The 20,724-nt window shown below is 40.3% G+C and overlaps 2 protein-coding genes across 5 annotated transcripts; one reads left to right on the forward strand and one right to left on the reverse strand.

Annotated features, from left to right (window-relative positions):
* Positions 1 to 998: 998 nt before the first annotated feature.
* On the reverse strand, positions 999 to 9,195 carry LOC113022003 (N-acetyltransferase 8-like). 4 transcript variants are annotated; one of them, XM_026166952.1, is made up of 5 exons: positions 9,115 to 9,195; positions 8,851 to 8,889; positions 7,102 to 7,174; positions 3,068 to 3,149; positions 999 to 2,692 (listed from the first exon to the last, which is right to left on the reverse strand). In XM_026166952.1, exon 5 carries the CDS (start codon positions 2,679 to 2,681, stop codon positions 2,010 to 2,012), a length of 672 nt encoding a protein of 223 aa, XP_026022737.1. In that variant the 5' UTR covers positions 2,682 to 2,692; positions 3,068 to 3,149; positions 7,102 to 7,174; positions 8,851 to 8,889; positions 9,115 to 9,195; the 3' UTR covers positions 999 to 2,009. The 4 variants fall into 4 exon arrangements, with proteins under 4 accessions (XP_026022737.1, XP_026022738.1, XP_026022735.1 ...); XM_026166953.1 differs by lacking the exon at positions 3,068 to 3,149; XM_026166950.1 differs by having other exon boundaries at positions 999 to 3,149.
* An 8,946-nt stretch (positions 9,196 to 18,141) lies between these two features.
* On the forward strand, positions 18,142 to 20,206 carry LOC113022004 (uncharacterized). Its single transcript, XM_026166954.1, has 6 exons — positions 18,142 to 18,314; positions 18,467 to 18,615; positions 18,725 to 18,798; positions 18,908 to 19,000; positions 19,162 to 19,260; positions 19,478 to 20,206. Exons 1-6 carry the CDS (start codon positions 18,207 to 18,209, stop codon positions 19,642 to 19,644), a joined length of 690 nt encoding a protein of 229 aa, XP_026022739.1. The 5' UTR covers positions 18,142 to 18,206; the 3' UTR covers positions 19,645 to 20,206.
* Positions 20,207 to 20,724: the final 518 nt, after the last annotated feature.

The following is a 20,724-nucleotide window of genomic DNA, read 5'->3' on the forward strand; positions in this document are numbered from 1 at the left end:
ACAACCTCTGAGGCCGTCACAGAGCAGCTGTATTTGTACTGACATTAGATTACACACAGGTGCACTCTAGTCATTAGCACTCATCAGGCAATGTCTATGGGCAACTGACTGCACTCAGACCAAAGGGGGCTGAATAATTACGCACACCCCACTTTGCAGTTATTTATTTGTAAAAAATGTTTGGAATCATGTATGATTTTCGTTCCACTTCTCACGTGTACACCACTTTGTGTTGGTCTTTCATGTGGAATTCCAATAAAATTGATTCATGTTTGTGGCTGTAATGTGACAAAATGTGAGAAAGTTCAAGGGGGCCGAATACTTTTGCAAGCCACTGTACGCATTGACATAGACGGCTTCCTTATTTAACCTCCCTCTGAGGTTTGCAATCTGGGTGTCAATTTAGACTCCACTCTTTCATTCCGTGCTTATGTCAAATCTGTCACCTAAGCAGCTTTTTTCCACCTAATGAACATCTCTTGAATTCGGGCATCACTCACTGACTCTATAGCAGAGACTCATCCATGCATTTGTCACCACCAAGCTGGACTACTGAAATGCAGTCCTGTTTGGGATTTCCACTAAAGCCCTGGATAGCCTCCAGTATGTCCAGAAGGCTTTTAACAGTCTGGAAGGCTTCTAACAGGCACTAAGCTCTGGGAACATATTACCCACACCCTCATTAATCTCCACTGGCTTCCGGTCAAGTCACACATTACTTACGAGATTCTTCTTCTCACTTACAAATCCCTCAATGCCCTGGCACCTCAATATGTCTCTGACCTCCTGGAACCATACACACAGTCTCGGATGCTACAGTCCTCATCCATGGGACTTCTCAAACCTCATCTCTTCAACAAAACCTTCAACCTCTAGCTTTTTAGCTAAGCATCCTTGGGGTTTTTTGAAAGGCGCTATACAAATCAAAGTTATTATTAATGGACTTTCACAGGAGATACTATTATTTTCCTTTCTATTGTGACAAATGACAAATCAAATCATATTTTAAAATGTTGGAAGTTTTAATGCACAGCATCTACAGCAGTCAGTGAGTTTCAAACGATTTTGATTACCCATGAACTGCCGTGCACTAGCTCATTTGTTATTGTTTCACATGCTGCATCATAGCCAATCACAACATATTCTAGATGTAAAACTTGAGTTTAAACGGCATATTAGCAAATGTACTGTATTTACTTTCCAGCACTGTTTATGGTGCAGTTATATTTTAAACATCTAATACTTCCTTGTAGAAAAGGAAGTGAATGCTGTATAATATCAGAAATAAATTATTTTCATCAAAGGAGCTTCAGTGTTACTCAGGTCAGTAGCGCCCTCTGCTGTTCACATCCATATCCACAGTATAGATTTGGGTACAACATACTGAATTTAAAAATCAAATCTTCATTTCATAAGCAAATTAAAATCCTTGTTATTAAGATTTTTACATACTTTGTATCATGTGCTTACAATATGTTGTGTGTACTGTATTTTAAAATGTTTCTCCAAATATTGGTAATTAATAGAAAAACATTTAGACATTATACATTAGACGTTATCTCTCGCATAATAAGAATGATGAATTTTCAAACACTATTTGTTACAACTACTAACGCCTGTGGGCGTATACGGAGATTTTGAAACGTATTTTTTTTCACTTTCTTTTTTTTTTTTTAAATAAAAATAATTTATTAATTAAAACAGTTAAAAGTGGTCAGTACAACTGATTATGTGAAATCATCACTGAAAAGTACACATTGTAAGGATTAACTGTTAGTGAATCATGGTGTAGTGGGAGGAAACCAGAAAGTTTTTAGTAACAACATCTTGCTCCTTACATTCATATCTGTTCATAGAGTCCTACAGTGTACATCAAATTTGGCATTTTTTCACACCTAAACCAGAGGGTTTTGGTTACAGTCAAGTTTAACCAAATCCAAATATTAAACCACTGTTAAAGAGGAGCCAAGCATGAAAACAACACACTGCTGATGAGTGTTATTTTACATTTACAAGTATTTTTCCATCCTTATAATAGTGACCCTGGCCAGTGAAATGATCCAATGAGCTGCCTGTGCTTTGATATGAGACTGGACACGGTTAAACCCCACTTTGCTGTACAGGGCCACAGCTGCCATTTGGGTGGAGCTAGTCTCCAACACCACCTTGGAGAAGCCCCGTTCTTTACAGAAGTCAACCGCAGTCTGAGTCAACCTAAAGCCGAGGCCCATCCGTCTATACTGTGGGAAAATGATCATTCTGAACATTTCCCCATACTTTTCTGTCCCACTGTGTTTAGCTACCACAGCCACCATACCAACAACCTGGGCTCTCGCTCCAACCTCAGCCTCAGCCACCCAGAAACAGTCATCAGGTCTGCTGAGGAAGTTCCCAGGGATGTCCTGCATGTCGGTGCGAAGTTTATACCTGACGTAGTATGCATATACTTCATGACAGCAGCAGTAGATGAGACCTACCCAAGCTGCTGGGAACAGCACAGCCCCAAACACAGAGCCAAGGAGATAACCAACAACACACAGAGTCGAGGTGATGGTGAGGTAAAGGGGACTGGTCATGGCGTTATAGAAACATGGACGGATATGCTCCAAGGTGCCAGTACTGAAGAGGGTGAGCACTGTGTCCTTGTCTGCAGGACGGTACCGACGGATCACCAGCTGCATGACGAAAGTAACTACAAGGAAAATCATAAAACAGTGAGAAATGCTGTTGTTATTTACACTACATTACTAAGCATGACCCTTAAGGAAAATTATTTTTATTGTTTTTTACTTAGTTTCCTTTTTTGTAATTTAATTTGATTTTATTAAGTCTGCTTATCTGTAGCACTGTTTATGGTTGTGTTTAATATAACATTTAGCTGCCATAAACAAGGAATTTCCAGATCCTATCACCTCTCTTGTATTATACAAATTATCTTGAGGCAATTGTTGCTGGTTAAAAAACAAAAAAGTGACTATAGTGACTATATGAGTTGCTGTGTAATAAATTTGTCTGCTAGCCAGATTACAATCGCACAATTACCTCTGCTTTACGTTAGTGAACTTACACAGGTTGATCCTTCACGGAGAAGAGTTCACACGAAACAATGAAGAAGCGCAGCAACACTGTGAATCAGCTCAACTTCTAGACTGGTTAATAAAACACAAAAGCAGCACAAAAGCTTGACTCTCACAGCCCATGTAATACTTCGATGGGATAATTCGGTTCAAAGTACAGCTGTAAAAGTGTTAAACATCATCTACTGTTACACTAACTGTTACACTATGCTGGTTAATAAAACACAGCTTGACTCCTACAGCACTTATAATACTTAGATGAGGTGATTAGGTTCCAAGTCCAGCTGTAAAAGCAAGCAGCAGCAGCCAGAGCGGATATATTACATCATATCTTAAGGCAGACCTTCCCAAAGTGTGGGGCCCGCCCCCTAGGAGGGGGGGCGCTATGAAAAGGAAGAGAAAAAAAATCAAACCAAAGCTTGGACACTGCTAGCACGGGGCGCCTCCACAAACGCAAATCAGGAGATGAAGCATAGCTAAATATGTTTCCAAACCAACTTCATTCTAAGCCAAAGACTAGAAAATATGGTGAAGCATATCTTCCCTTTGGTTTCACCTGCACAAGTGCCAAGGTAGGTCTCCCCTGCAGAATTGGTCTTTCCTTCGTCAGGAGCAGCGCTGGGCTCTTCAAATCAAACAGTATCCCACATTCTTGATTTTTAGTTCACAAACACTTGTTGTAATGACTAACTACTCCTGACATTTTGGAGATGTTAGCTCTTTACACAGTAAAGTTACAGCGGGATACAAATAACATCAGGCTGATCCTGCTACGATTTCTTCCCCCTGTACAAATCACGGACAAACAGCATCCAACAGTTGTTTATGTTTTTGAACCCATTTTGCAGAGGGATTGAAAATTTTATTGATAGCAATGTTGAATATTATTACACAGGAAAAAAAACAACTACATGTAAAATAATTACACCGTGACGCCTCTGCCTTTGTAAATGGAGGGACAGTAACTGCGCGTAAAACCTGAAGATTGTCAGATTAACAGTATTTTGTCTCTGTCTCCCATTCTGCAATTCATCTCATGTAAACAATTACGTGGCGCACAGCGTGACGTGAAAAAAGGCACATACCTTTGACGTTGCGTGATGAACTCTGTATTCCTCGTCCACACGTAAACGAAAAAAGGGAGTTTTAAGGAGTGATTCCAAACGCCGTTTACGTGTGGACGAAACAGCTGCGTTTTCAAAAATACCCGTGTAGGTGTAAAGAGTTAGTAGTTTATTTCCTTACCACCTGCAATTTATTGCATATTACTTGTATTTGCTTAACTGTTTACTAAATGTTTGAGGTGTGAAATAAACCGCAATGGAGAAAAATATGGGTGTGTGTGGTTGGAGGATATGTTCGTGCGTGCGTGTGCGCGCGCGAGGGGGGCGCGAACATTTTTCTTGTAAAACAAAGGGGGGCGCAGCAAAAAAAAGTTTGGGAACCACTGTCTTAAGGACCTTGTAGTACCATATCACCCTATTAGAGCACTTCGCTCTCGCACTGCAGGCTTGTTGTTCCTAGAGTATTTAGAAGTAGAATGGGAGGCAGAGCCTTCAGTTTTCAGGCCCCTCTTCTGTGGAACCAGCTTCCAGACACTTTCTCTACTTTTAAGATTAGGCTTAAAACTTTCCTTTTTGCTAAAGCATATAGTTAGGGCTGGACCAGGTGACCCTGAATCCTCCCTTAGCTATGCTGCAATAGACGTAGGCTGCCGGGGATTCCCATGATGCATTGAGTTTTTCCTTTCCAGTCACCTTTCTCACTCACTATGTGTTAACAGACCTCTCTGCATTGAATCATGTCTGTTATTAACCTCTGTCTCTCTTCCACAGCATGTCTTTTATCCTGTCTTCCTTGTCTCACCCCAACCGGTCGCAGCAGATGGCCCCGGCCCTCCCTGAGCCTGGTTCTGCCGGAGGTTTCTTCCAGTTAAAAGGGAGTTTTTCCTTCCCACTGTCGCCAAAGTGCTTGCTCATAGGGGGTCATATGATTGTTGGATTTTTCTCTGTATCTACTGTACAATATAAATCTGCTGTTGGGATTTGGCACTATATAAATAAAATTGAATTGATTTGAATATACAGCAGGTAACAAAAACAGAGACTTGCAGGCTCCATTTCTACCTGTTCATGTTTCTACAGTAGAATCATGCGGAGATCGCTTTAAAGTCTCTTTGGGTTGGTTTTTGTATTTGCTTTTTGTTCATATGTAATTTAATAGAGGGGTATAGAGGGTGTTGGTGTGTAGGACTGTAGTCTGAGTTGAAAACTGATGAGTTTTGGGAGAAAGCATGACATCAGTTTTTTGGGGGTCGAAGTTTGGAAGAGTTTTATATATTGTATAACTAGCTTTTGAAAAGGGGCACATAGCAGGCTGAATAACAACAACTCACATTCGTCAATAATCTAGTATGGAATCGCATCATACTATAAATAAAAAGAAACATTCTTTTTTCTCCGCATTGTAAAGTTATCATGTCGTGACAGTAGAATTGGTCAGTTTCAATATTATTACGGGGCCAACATTATTACGTGTATGATGATGCTTGAAATACACCACACAGAGATGTGAGGAACAACAGCAGGGTTGGCTCCATGGCCTTTCTCTGTTTCTAATATAAACAGTATCAGTGTCTCATCTTTGGCTTCCTGCTGCACATCTTAGCATCCTTCCATTAATACAATCAAACAAGCAGAAGCAATGTCTGAACTACAATACTTCTTGAATTAACAACCGAGGGATTTCCCTATTCTGGGTAAATATATTATGTTAGTGATAAAAACAAACTTATAAGAAAACTAGTGCAATGAAACCAAAATCACAGTGAGGTTATGATCTACACTGCAGTCAGACACTAGGGGGCAATAGAGAGGGGGTTTTGTTTTGGTTTGTTTTTGCTGTCATTGCTGTCGTAGGGCAAACGTGGGGCAAATATGTTGGTATGGGACACATTGCTCATAGGATTTTAGTAAGTGAAGGAAATATTTAATTTAAATCAACCTTCCAAGGTTCCTTGTTAAATAAACACAGTGACCATAAAAAGGTGAAGTTCAGTAGCTATAAAACTGTTATTTCAGTTTATGGTTTGTGTATTCATCCTTTAGATTACAGACTGACTGTGTGGTTACATCTTAACTATTTTTGGCTGTTTTAACATGAATGTTTTCTTCTTTTTGAACTTTGCTTTTTGACTGTTATTTGTCAAGCTGACTGACCTTCCATGTACAACCACTAAATTGAATTACTTAAATTTGTTGGATACTTTGATTTTATGCCGTCTCAGGTCCACTTTTTGTTCAACACTGATAAAATCCAAATTAAATTAATAATTTGTTCAGATTTTATTTATTATAAGGAACTGTATTTTCAGAACTGAATTTTTCAGGTTACAGCCTTTACTGCTTTATTTGAATTTTGGTTTAACATAGAAAAGACTTTAAGGGGAAAAAACTCTAAATAGACTTGCTTTTAAAAATCATATTACACATTTTTACATTTAATTTCTGTTTTACAAAAGACTTTTATGGATTTTTATTTTTATTTTTACAAGTTTACCTTATTCAAAATGTTATGTGGTCATGGTGACAGTGGTCTGACAGTGGTCTGTCGCCATGACAGTATTTTGTCTTTGCATGAGACTGTTAGTTATTTCTGGACTGGTTTATTTAGGTTTATTTCCTGAGTGTGTTATTTCGTTATGCTTCTGAGTTTTCTTAGTTCTCTGGTCCTTGTTTAGTTTAGGCAGTTCTTATTTTGTCCATGTGTCTGTCTGTCTGTCTGTCTGTCTCTCTCTCTCTGCGTGTTAGTGATTTCCTGTTTAATTGTAACAATCACTTGTCTTTTGCATTGTGTTCATTTTTGCGTCCCCTGTCTTGTTAGTCAGACTCAGATGTGGATCTGGCTGTCTAGCTAAGTTCTTATTAAGGTAATATGACAGCATAGTTTAAAAATAATCTTATTTTAATGTCACAAATGTTCTTCAATAAACTGGTTGTTGTCGTGCACTGATATTAACACTCACGGTATGGCTGAAGGCTGCTTCTCCTGTCACTTCTTTATCCCAAGACGTTGATTCTGTTCATCTGGATGTAGCGCTTTAAGCGGGAGAAACATTTCATCACTCATCCAAGTCATTTCTTTAATCTCAGCTGACTGCAGGTTTCCCCAACCTAAAGAGTACATTTGCACAATGACTAAATCTACCCCACTGAATGAACAATGGGTTGTGAGGCCAGCATTGTAAGATGGCACCCTTAGGCCCCTTCCGCGATTCAGAGATGGCCTTTCCCTTTTCACATAAATGGTCTCCTTGACTCCTCGCTCAAACCAGCGTTCCTCCCTGTCCAGGATGTGTACATCCTCATCATTGAAAGAGTGTCCACCTGGCCTGTTGAAGGAAATAGAGTGTGAAGTCCTGGCCCGACTAGTCAGGTCTTCTGTGTTGTGCCAGCTGCTATACCAGAGTTTGCCCAATGTATAAATCATGACAATCCTCCTTGCACTTAACAGCGTGCACTATATTACTCTGTTTGTGTCAGGGGACCCGATCGTTGGGGTAGATCAATTTTTGGCCCATGGTGTTTAGAAAAAATGTGTCTCAACTGTTCCAATACTTCTGACACATAAGGGATCAGGCAGCAGTTGTCCTTCTCTCCTAGATCGGCTATTATTTTTATTCTCCCAGGGCACTCCGGCTTCCTCCCACAGTCCAAAGACATGCAGTTACTGGCAGGGCTGGACTGGGACAAAAAAATCGGCATTTTGACTAGAGACCGGCCCACCAGGTATTAAAGCCATAGAGCCTTTGAATGAAAACAAACACTGTTGTAACAGTGATGTACACTGTCTTGTTGGTATATGTATGATTTCTATACATTTTACTTCAGATAAAAACTTTGGTTGTAAGATTCAGATAATTATTTAATAAAAGTGAGATATTTTAAATGAGAAGAAGAAAGAAAAGTATTTCTTTGTGCCCCCCTTTCCCTGTTAATGCCCTACCTGGCCCCCTGGCAAAACTTTGCTAGACCCGCCCCTGCAGTTACCAGTTGTCAGCTACAAAGGATCCTGGTGTTATTTGTCTCTCAGAAACTGTTCATAACTTCCCTTCGATAGCGATTCCGTTTTTTACGGGACGGTTGGCAACACTACTAACCTTATGAATAAAATAAAGTTCACTATTAGTAACATCAAAGCACCCACCCAGCTATATAGAAACTCCGTCATGCTAGCTAGTGCGCAGTACGAGTTATTGTAACTGACTGTAAAAAGTCAGCACAACGAAAATAAACTCCACCTAAACTTGGTTTATATCTGACCCAGATAGACTGCAGGTCATAACTTCTTACCTGAAGTTCAGTACACCTGATACTCGGCCCGGCGGCCGCGTCAGGTCTCTCCTCCTCCTGCCTCCACTTTCCCTCATCCACCTGTTGCCTCTGTGGAAGCTCCACCATAGCCACCACCAAACAACTGAGTTATTTTTACACATCGACCAGCATCTGGCCAATCCAACACCTTTTATTGTTTGTGCTGTTACAAAAAACAAACAAACAAACAAAAAACATCGGCCCATAAAAATGAAAAATCACCATCGGCCCACCGGTCAAATGCCCGGTATGCCCGTTGGCCATTCCAGCTATGGCTGCTGGGGTTAGGTCAACTGAAAACACTAAATTGCCCATAGGAGTGAATGTGAGTGTGATTGGTTGTCTGTGTGTTAGCCCTGCGACAGACTGGCGACCTGTCCAGAGTGTACCCTGCCTCTCACCCTAAGACAGCTGGCACAGGCTCCAGTGCTCCCGCGACTCTGAAAGGAGAAGTGGATGGATGGATTTATTTATTCATTCCACATAAAATGTAAAAAACAAATTATAAAACACAAAAAACAACTATTTACAATTCAACTTTTAACTATTTCAACTTTTTCCTTTTAAACAAATTTAAAGTGAAGAACACAAAACACTGCAAACCAAACTGAAATTATTCTAGATTTTGCTTCTTTTCTTGGTGTCACTCATTTTCTTGACTATACCTTTCTAACGTGTCAATGTTGACTCTTGTTGTTGCCCCTGGCTCTCTTTCTCTCTCTTCCTCCTGCACTGTTCATGTGCTACTGCTGCTGTGAGTGTAACTACCACCCCTTCCCCCTCTGCTCAGCGCAAACACAAGGCACAAACACATATTGGCCAATCACAAGCGGCGTGAAGTAAAAAAAAAGAAAGAGAGAGGGTGAGAGAAAGAAAAAAAACACATGGCTCCCAATAAGGAGCCGGCTTCCGTTATTCACTTCAAGGAGCCGGCTCTACCCATATGGAAAAGATATATATAAATCTTATAAAGTTTGTATCTGTCTTGTGTGAAACTTGTATGAAAAGCATACAAGAGTGAAAACAGATATAAGATCCCTTGAAAAGTTATATAAATGAAACGTGTGTGTTTTGGACACTTACTAAAACAATATATGAAAGTATTGAGAAAGTGGCCACTTTCATGAGTAAATCATGTAAGCCTTATATGATTTACTCATGAACAATGTTCCCTCTAATTTTTCACGTGTCTGAGCGAACACACAAACTCCCTGAGCGATCCCTTGGACCACTGTGAGCGACATCAGACGTGTGCACTGTGGTCACGCCAGCATCTAATCCATCCAAGTTATATGGTTTATTAAAATAATCAAATTACAGCGTTTACATTTATGTTAGACTACTTTTAATTAACTGCTTTAGCCCATTTACAATGAAAATGTAAAAAAAAATCTTGTTCATGACCTGTGTAGTATGTTAGCTCTATTGGAAGTAAAAATAACTTGAACTCCAATTTCGAAAACACAACTTTTTTTTTAATTTTTATAAAGCTCTGACTTGTATTATGAGTCTGTGGTCTGGGAGAGAGTCTGTAACTCTGTTTCCAAAATACAGTATATAATGACCAATGCTGGCCAATTAATTATATAGTTACTTCTTCAAAAAAGTAACAGAGTTTGGCAAACAAAGTTTTTTGCAGCTATTTTTTTTAAATGCAGCCAAGGCATTTTTAAATAAACATTTCAAACTATTTACAGAACAATCAGCTGTTCTGCATCAAATCTGATGCCACACAAATTATTTGTGCCACTCCAAAAAATAATTCCTGTCCATTATGAGATAAAGGAGAACAACAGCCTGATACCTGCAGGCCTGACAGAGTAGATGTATCACTCCTGTATCAGTCTGTAACATTCAGCAGTCGCCTCATTGTTCTGACACACACAACAAAACTATTGACTACACTACACACTAACGACACAAGATTTGCGCTAAACGTCGCAAATCTCTCACATCTCAAAACACCGCAGTCACTCCTAAAACTTCCCCCGTTTCTTAACAACTAGATGCCACGTTGCCATATCATTTTTTGATTGGTCGACGAATTTGATTGGACGAATAAGAAAGGCAGAGGGGGGTGGGGTTTGTTTTTGTTCACAGGCGGAGAGTGCTTTCGAGCCTTTTTTCTTATAAAACGCCGATTTAACCGTTTCTTCCTGCAGTAAATATAAACAACGACAGTATTCAGGAAGAAAACCAAACATTGCATTTTTTTTTATCACAACTCTGGTTTTACGTGGCCTATCAACACAATTTAAAAACTGGTATAAAGTCCACACGTTTTCCGTCAATTGTCCCGTCCGTCTGTCCTGCTCACATCTCCAATGGTTGTACACGTTGTCATTAACGTGGCTTCACTCCACATCAGCCACGCCCTTTGCCAGCTAAAACACCGGTGTCGGCACATAAGGACGCTGTTATAGCCTGTCAACGACGTTGATTGGCTGCGCATATAGGCATTATTGGCTGGACTATGGGATAAGGTGGCATCGTTCCCAAATGGGAGCAGCCAGTCACTTACTGACTAACACTGCAAAACAGAATTGTTAAAGTATTAATTTTAATTTCAATTCAGGTTAGATTTTTTTTGTGTTAAGAGACTGTACAGGCAGTGCGCAATTGCGCACGTGCGCCGCTTAGAGGGAACATTGCTCATGAAAGTGGCCACTTTCATGATCATTTTCACGGTCATTTTCAGTAATGAAAATAGAGTTTGTTGCGCTAATTTGACATGGGATTCTGCCTTTTCCAAGTGCTTTTAAATTAGGAACATTTTTACGTGATCAAACAATGAAATTACCTATAAACAAGGTCACAGAATGGGGAAATATGAAGCATAATATGTAAATGTACAGAAATATACAGTTAACAGTTGGTTTAAATAATAATTGATTGCATGCCCTGGGACAGACTGACAGAGGCGAGGCTGCCATATCGCACCATCGGCCCCTTTGGCCATCACTAGTAGGCAGTAGGTGAAGAGTCTTGACCACGGACACAACGACGGAGAGTGTCCGAGCTGGGGCGCGAACCGGCAATCTTCTGATCACAAGGCGAACTGCCAACTCTTGAGCCACGAACGCCCTAACTAGCAATGATAATAATACTTATGTGATGTAACACAAGCTTAGAGGGATCATGTTATATACTTTTCCATAGCATTACATTTGAATTCAACAGTTAAATCTTTCAAATAACGGACAGATATTTGTGAAATCATGATACATTTGTGAATGTATTTTAACAATCTAAATATGCATATGTACAGACAGATACATTTAATAATCATGACAATTATGTTGTATTACATTACAGTGATTTAACGTTAATTTACATTCAAAATGTGAAATCAAAGTCTATTTACGTAACTTTAATGATATTCTAGAAGAACAGAACATTACTATCAAATTCACAGTAAAATACCTTCACATTAGGGTTTTTTCCTACGGTCGCAGCCATACCCGCGACCTTGTTGTTGTTAGTTCACATTCATTGGCCGATGCTTAGCGTCATGTTATTTAGATTAATTGCAATTCCTACCTCTACATTTCTTTTTCAAAATATATAATTAGCACAGCGTGTCCGTGCAATGTTTTATATTGTGGCATACAGAGAAATCTTAACAAAGAAGCTCACAGAGAGAGAATGAGCTTGTTATTTAACCCTAAGCTGGTAGGGGGAGCTCTTTGTTAAAACCTTTGCCGGTGCTACAATGTGCCTCAAGGTTCAACAACAGCACAACAGAAGTCACTCATGGTACAGAACTCTCTCTGCAAAACAACAACTGTCAGTGACTCTGCACCACGGCGTAAACACAACATTCAAGATAACAGTTAAAAGTAACGCAACCATAAACAATAAAACAATCAGAATCAGAAAGGGTTTTACTGCCAAATGTTGAGCAGGTTTACAACATTAGGAAATTGCTGCGGTGCTTCAAATCAAATCAAATCAAATCACTTTTATTGTCACATCACATGTGCAGGTACATTGGTACAGCACATGTGAGTGAAATTCTTGTGCTAACATACTGTCATAAATTGCGCTTAAATAGACATGAAAAAATAAAAGTAAGAATAAGAATTAAAAGTGCTACGTAGAAAGATATATACATGAGTGCAGGTGGTGATCAGTGCCAAAACATGGAATGATGCAGTGAACACAGCGTAGGGTCATGTGTTAGTGGTGGGAACAGTCGTACGTTTATTGTTCATGTGTCCAACAGCAGAGGGGAAGAAACTGTTCTTATGGCGAGAGGTTCTGGTGCGAATGGACCGGAGCCTCCTGCCTGAGGGGAGCAGGTCAAACAGACTGTGTCCAGGGTGAGAAGGGTCAGCTGAGATCCGAGCTGCACGCCGCAGTGTCCTGGAGGTGTACAGGTCCTGTAGAGATGGGAGTCTACAGCCAATCACCTTCTCAGCAGAGCGCACAACACGCTGCAGTCTCTGTTTGTCCCTGATAGTGGCTCCAGCGTACCACACGGTGATGGAGGAGGTGAGGATGGACTCGATGATTGCAGTGTAGAACTGCATCATCGTCCGTGTTGGCAGGTTGAATTTCTTCAGCTGCCTCAGGAAGTACATCCTCTGCTGGGCTTTCTTGATGACGGAGGTGATGGTGGGCTCCCACTTCAGGTCCTGAGTGATGGTGGTACCCAGGAAGTGGAATGAGTCCACAGAGGTGATGGGGGTGTCAGTCAGGATGATGGGGGGGAGTGGGGCTGTGTGCTTCCTGAAGTCCACAATAATCTCCACTGTCTTCTGGGCATTCAGCACCAGGTTGTTGTGGCTGCACCAAGACACCAGACGTTCAACCTCCCTCCTGTAGGCAGACTCATCCCCGTCCGAGATGAGCCCAATAACGGTGCTGTCATCTGCAAACTTGATTATCTTGACAGACTGGTGGGTGGAGGTGCAGCAGTTGGTGTACAGGGAGAAGAGCAGAGGAGAAAGAACACAGCCCTGAGGGGAGCCGGTGCTGATGGTCCGGGAGTCCGAGACATTCTTTCCCAGCCTCACATGCTGCTTCCTGTCCGTCAGGAAGTCAGTGATCCACCGGCAGATGGGGTCAGGCACATTCATCTGGGAAAGCTTGTCTCGGAGATGGTCTGGAAGGATGGTGTTGAAGGCAGAGCTGAAGTCCACAAACAGGATCCTGGCGTAGGTTCCTGGGGAGTCCAGATGCTGCAGGATGAAGTGTAGGGCCATGTTGATGGCGTCATCTACAGACCTGTTGGCTCTGTATGCAAACTGCTGGGGGTCCAGGAGGGGGGCCGTGAGGGTCTTGAGATGGGAGAGAACTAGGCGCTCAAATGACTTCATGACCACAGATGTCAGAGCCACGGGTCTGTAGTCATTTAGTCCAGTGATTCTAGGTTTCTTGGGGACAGGGATTATGGTAGAGGACTTGAAGCAGGCAGGCACATGACATGCCTGCAGTGAGGAGTTGAAAATGCCAGAAAACACTGGGGCCAGCTCGTTTGCACAGTGTCTGAGGGTGGCAGGAGACACACCGTCTGGGCCGGGAGCTTTCCGAGCATTCAGGTTCTTAAACTGCTTCCTCACATCTGCTTCATGAATATGAAGAGTTGTGGTGGGAGGAGGTGGTGTGAAATCCTCTTTTGTGTGGGGTGAGGAGGGGGGTGTTGTAGGTGAACAGTTTGAAGGTGGTGATGGCTCTATGGAGGGGGGAGAGGTGGGGGAATTAGTGTCCAAAGTGCCTCTACTGTTGGGGCCGTTGGAGGTGTGAAGGCTGCCTGATGGCTCGTCAAAACGGCAGTAAAAGTCGTTAAGGGTGTTGGCTAAGAGCAAGTCATCAGTGGAGTGGGGGGTTTTAGGCTTGTAGTTGGTGATATTCCTAAAACCTTTCCACACAGAGGCCGAGTCATTCTTTGAGATCTGCTGCTGCATCTTCTCAGAGTGCTGATGTTTAGCAATGTCCACTTCTTTAGTGAACCTGTACTTGGCCTCTCTGTAGCAGTCCCTGTCTCCGCTTCTGAATGCCTTTCTCTTTTCCAGCCACAGCTTTTTGAGTTTAGGAGTAAACCAGGGTTTGTCATTGTTATAACTCACCCTGGTGCGTGATGGCACAATGCTGTCCTCACAGAAGTGGATATAGGAGGTGACAGTGTCCGTAAACTCGTCCAAGCTGTTAGAAGCAGCCTTCATTGTGTCCCAGTCTGTAGACTCCAAACACGTGCGAAGCTCCTCCACAGCCTCGTTGCTCCACAGTTTTTTTGTCCTCACGACAGGTTTGGAGAGCTTCAGCCTCTGTCTGTACATCTAAACAACAAGAACATCTAAACAACAGCACATGTCCCAAGGCATGATGGGAGACATTTCTGGATGTATTTTTACAATCTAAATATGCATATGTACAAAAAAATATATTTAAAAAACAAGTAAATTGTGTTTCATTACATTTACAGTGATGTTATGTTATTTTACATTTGACGTGTCAGATCACAGTCTACTTATGTAAATGTAATGATATTCTAGAAAAACAGTACACAACTGTAAAATACATAGTAAAATAATTTGACATTACTATTTTTTGGAACAGTGTAACAAAGCCCTCTTTTCCATTTCTTCCATGTACAAATTGGCCACAATGGGCGAAACTGGGGAACCCATGGCACACCCATGTTTCTGCCTGTAGTACTGACCCTTGTATGTGAAATAGGTGGAATTAAGACACAGTTCCAAAAGCAAATACAACCGGTCGGTGCTGTGGTTCTGCTACTGAAGTTGGGCTCATCCTGTAATCTCTTACGGACTACCTCCAATGCTTCAGTGACTAGAACACAAGTGAAGAGTCATTGTAACATTGTACAAAACCATTGTTTCATCTGCCCCCATAATAACATCTCTCACCTTCTCAACAAAATCCAAGGTCTTCTGGACGTGGTGTTCAGAGCTGCCTACCAGCGGGTTGAGGATCAAAGCCAGAAACTTTGAGATGTTATAGGTGACTGAGTTGATAGTACAGACAATTGGTCTTAAAGGTACACCCTGTTTATGTATCTTTGTAGATTCCCCTGGGCATAGCCTGTGGTATGAGGTCCAGTCAATAACATTGTCTTGTTCTAACTGCTTCAGGCAATCTATCACCCTCTTCCTGTAACCACTTCCTAGGTTTTGTTTCAGGGGGTCATAAGTATTTTTGTCACTGAGCAGTGACACAGTTTTTCTCATGATGGTCTTTCTGGTTTAGCAAAACCATGCAGAAACTCTTGTCTGCTGGAAGGATGATAATGTTCTTGTGATTGCTATGTGATGTGAGTGCCTTCCTCCCCTCCATGTTGATGTTGGATGCTGGGGGCTTTACATTGGTGAAACAGGTCGAAGCTTTCGTCTGTAGTTGCTCTGCTTCCACGTCTGCAGTTTTGCTGTTACGAATGGCTTCTGTTTCTGTGGCTGTGTTCCACTAGTGGAATTTGTCTCGGCGTCACAGAAATTCACGGTTCGGTTCAGTTCAATACTTTGGTGTCACGGTTTGATATTTTTTCAATACAAAAGAATGTTCATGCCTTTTTAATTTGTCATTTATTAAAATTATAAATATATATTTTAACTCAAAAGTACAGTTTTTAAATTTAATGTTACTGAAACAACAAAATAATAATAAAAAAAATAAATCTATCTGATTGAGAAATCACTCATCTTTGGAAAAGAGAGTTTATTACAGAGAAATGGCTCTTTCCAAAATAAAAGCTATACTATACGCTTCTTCTGGGCTATATTCTCAGCAGCATATTAAACATATCAGGTCCCCATAAGGAGAATCATGTGCTGTCTAAATGACTCGGGTAAAGTTTGTAGCATGTGTGTTTGTTGTTTTTGTCTGCTTCCACTTGTCTTTGCACTAGGATGATGTCGGCGTAAATGTGCTGTCATATTCGTTGTGTTCCCACTAGTGCTGTCAGCGTTAATCTCATTAAAATGACGTTAACGCCATAACATGGCAAATCTCAGAGTTACTGCGGATCGCCCCGTGCGTGGGGCTGGACAGTGTCAATAAGTTAACGAGCAAACTGCGCTAACGCACTAGTTCCCACCAATGTAATTGAGCATTGCGTGGCACATCTGACATGCTGTTTTACTTTTGTCCATGACGCGCTTACCATCAGGGTCATGCTTAACATGAAAACCAAGATAGTTCCAAACGCCAGATCTGAATGAGGGTGGGGGAGGCTCAATTTCGGGTAGCGTTGAGGCAGTTGCCATGTTGCAACGAGCTTAACTTCTGTCTCGCTAGCTTGCGCTGCGCTCAGTGGATCTGCGCTCCACAGTGCAGCCTAGGCCGAGTAGTCGAACGCAGATCCACTGAGCTCTCAACACAGACAGCATCGTCAGAAGAAAAGTTGATAACATAAATTAAAAATTTTGTATTGTTTGATACATATGCGTACCAAACCGAAAGCGCTGTATTCTTTGCTATGTGACAGTGGTATCCAGCATAGTGCAACCTTTTCAGTCCATTCAGCATCTCAACTACACAACACCTCCCATCAGGACTGGGTGTGCCCAGTATATTCTGTAAGTTTCCCAGTCTAATCTGCATGCAAAATGTAAGACAAGCTCCCTTCAAAGCCAGTCTACTGTGCTGATGCCAACATGAAGTCACAGCTTCCCCAGGCACAGGTTGACAGTAGTTTTCCGCACAGGTTACATGAACTTCAAATCTTATTGAGTGAAATTGTGTATATTAGATACGCATCAATCATACAAGGTTGGATTGTTATAATAAATATGATTAACTGAGCATATTTCACTCATCTGTCTATAACTTAAAGTTATTCCTATCATGATCCTTGTCTAGACTACATGAATGCTGCAAACACTAAGTTATGCCAGCGTGGAGAAGAGCCGAGCCAGTTGCGTAAAGTGGCCTTCATGTGTGTAAATACTTTATGTGAAAGTAATTGACTCTTAAGTGTCTTAAATGGTACTTCAGAAATATAGGCTGTGGTAACTCCCAGGTAGCCACACAACTTCAGTTTCCTTTAGTAATGTCACTGCGTTATTTCTCTTTTCTTTACAGTCAATGTGTTTGCTCTTTCTCATTGAGAATTGTAATGTGTTTTTGACTCCATGTGCAGCAAATCAGGGTATAGAGCTCAATCATGTTGATGCTTTATTGTGTTGTTTTAGAATAACTTAATAAAAAAACTATTTGGGCTGAAGTGAAGGTATTTAGGTAAAAATTAGACAGGCTAAACAGACTACAGTAAATATACAGAGTACAAAGTACAAAGTGCAAAAAAAGTGCTTATATCTGCAGTTGAGGGTAATCTCCTAGCCAAGATCATTACTTAAAAAAAAAAAAGCTTTTGGCTTTTAACCTGGATTGTGAACATGCAATATTGCTCCAGTTTCCTAAAGCACACAACCTTTAAAAGCATGATGTTGCATAAATATGAAAAACTTCAGCATAACTGACCCCCCCCCAACACACACACACACACACTCACTGTATTTTGTAGCTGTGAATGTATTCATTTAACACATTTTAACCATGGATTTCACATATCAGTGTTCTGTTATGTGCTTCTGCAAACCTAACTATTTTGCTGCACCATGTTTGACGAATAAACATCAGCTTGGTCAAATAACATCAGGGTTAACATGTGGTTATCTGTTCTGTAGCTGCCCAGACAGGGGCGGGTGGATGAAGCAGAAAAATAACTGGTTGGTGATGTTATTTTAAGGCAGAGCTGATACCAACAAGGGGCTTTAGAGAACACATATCTGTGAGGATGAAGACTTTGAGTGCTGCTCTTGTTTTGCTGAGTCTCATCTCAGTGGGCCAGCCTGCATCGCTGGCCTGTGAGAAGCTGTTAAAGCCAGTCGACCAACGTCCAGATGTAAGTGTCTTTCCACATTTGTTTTGTTTCAGCTGTTAAAACTTGCAATTTTTTTCTGAGATGTGATGGAGGGAAATATTCTGAATGGTTTTTTTTGTGAATTTCCAAAATAAATAATGAATCAATCAATTAAAACAAATCTTTTATTTCAGCTGATTGGGAGGTGGCACTTTATAGCTGTGTCCACAGAGTTTTGCCTGTCTTCAACATTAGTCAGTGCTTTATTTTCCCCAAGTGCCGCAGTGGATGTAATTTCTAAGGGCGAACCAAACCTCTATGGTGATACTACTTATTTGAAAGCGTAAGTAATGTTTTATTTTTTGTTTTTTAGTTAAATTAATAGCATTTAACATGGTAACATTGTTCAGCTGTTCTTTCAGGTGTTAAATCTGTAATGATGAATGTTGCAGGAATGGAGTTTGTATCAATGGAACCTCAAGATTTCTCTATGCAAACAGCAGCATATTTGAACTCGACAGTGAAAGTAAGAGGTTTTTCTTTTAAATATACTCTGACTACAAGCTGTAGTTCAATAACAATTTAATATATTACTACCATTTAAATACTTTAAATTACTTTAATGATTCCAACAGATGCCACAGTTGATCAACCAGACGTGCTGCTGCACACTGGCTGTCCTGACTGCCTCGTCTCTAAAGAGGATAAAAGTCATCTTTTGCTCTTCAGTAAGGTGGCAGGGCTGGGGGCTTTTAGACCATTCATAATTTGTAATTTCCTGTTGTAGTTAAACAAAAAGCAAAATGCACGCTGTGAGAAATACAAGGTTCAATACAATCCATCATATTATCACAGGCCTTTTATCTCAGATGTCGCACTGCTTCACCAGGTAGACGAACAGCTGTTTCTGCTGCTGAGCTGACGGAGTTTGAGACACAGGCAGAGTGTCTGGGATGGTCTAAACCCCAACTCCTCAACACTGATCATGGTGAGACTTTTACAGCAACCAAAAAAAAAAAGGAACAGATAGCACATATGTAAATGATCCTCTTTCTTCTTTCAAAAATGTGTTTTTATGTCTTTTGGGCAGCATGATGATTTTATGATGGTGTAGCACACTCTGTGTCACTTTTGAGTGTGCATATATAAATCAGTTTAAGTTTTAACATTTCATTGTCATTTCCTTTCCTATATTCCATATACAGATTATGAAAAGTGTGTGCAATTTGACGAAGATATGGATGAGGATAAATTAAGCGAAGTGCTTCTGAGTTTCTTTCAGAAGACGCTTGAAAGGATGAAAACCACATATCACTTGTTAACCAAATGCATGGCAGAGGGTTTTATTTCATATTACCCCTCATTGTTTTAAGAACTAAATGTCCAGTGCATGCTGAACTTTATTTTCATATCTAAATATGACTTTTAATCTATATATGAATGCCTCTTTTAATTACTGAATTGAGCTTTTTTTTCTTCATTTAGAAGAAAAAGTTTTTTAAATAAAAGTCTGTACGTCCATGTATGTTAAAAATTTCTTTGCAATTTATGTGTGAGGCCATAGCCATGCTAGCAGTTCTATGAGGCTCCATATAGACATCAGTGTTTCGAACCATGTAATACAAATAACAAACAACTAAATATCAATGATAGGATAATAGTGCAAACCAGGTATTATGTTTACCATGATAATTTGTGGTGTAACTGTTAAAAAACAATCACAGATTGGTTTGTAACCTATTTTGGAACCACATTTGATGCATTTATTTTAGGTTCTAAATTTCTTTTCTTAGTTTTGTCTTATTTTAAGTTTCATATAGCCAGAAATTGGTGCTTTTAGCTCTTAAAAGACTCCTTGGCTCCAACATTTGAACAGAAATGATGGCTTATTGTAACTGTTGTTGTAAAATCAAAAGTAAAAGGATAAAAACAGATATTATTGTTTTTATATTTTCCACAAATTCTTAACAGTAAGTTGCTTTTCTTTGCTTTTACATTTCAATAAATATTTCTCAAATCCTTATGAGCTATATGGATTGTCATTTAGAACACCAAGAATTTTGGTTTATTATCTTTATGTTTGTTGTGATTTTTGCAGAGCTGCAAAGGTTTAGGAAAGTAACTTTGAGGTTTGAATAGAAAATGTGCATAAATTGTGCCGTGCATTTATGAGAAACCCATGAATCCATTCTCTTCCACTGGGCTGGAGGTTATCTCTGATTTAAAAAAAATATTTTTATAGTTATTTTTGTTTGTGAAATAATGGCATCATGGTCACATTCGCTATGGCCATCTGCACTATTCTTTTCTTTTCTTGTTACAAAAGATGACCCAGTTTTCCTGCAGAGAAACTTCATAATGAAGAGAAATTTTAAGTGCATTATAATTCCTCTTATAACCAATTCATAAACAGCTTGTGCTTTCAAACACAATGCTCCAGCTTTTTTGAACA

The sequence above is a fragment of the Astatotilapia calliptera genome, chromosome 5 (genome assembly GCF_900246225.1).
Source record: "Astatotilapia calliptera chromosome 5, fAstCal1.2, whole genome shotgun sequence".
Taxonomy (NCBI): domain Eukaryota; kingdom Metazoa; phylum Chordata; class Actinopteri; order Cichliformes; family Cichlidae; genus Astatotilapia; species Astatotilapia calliptera.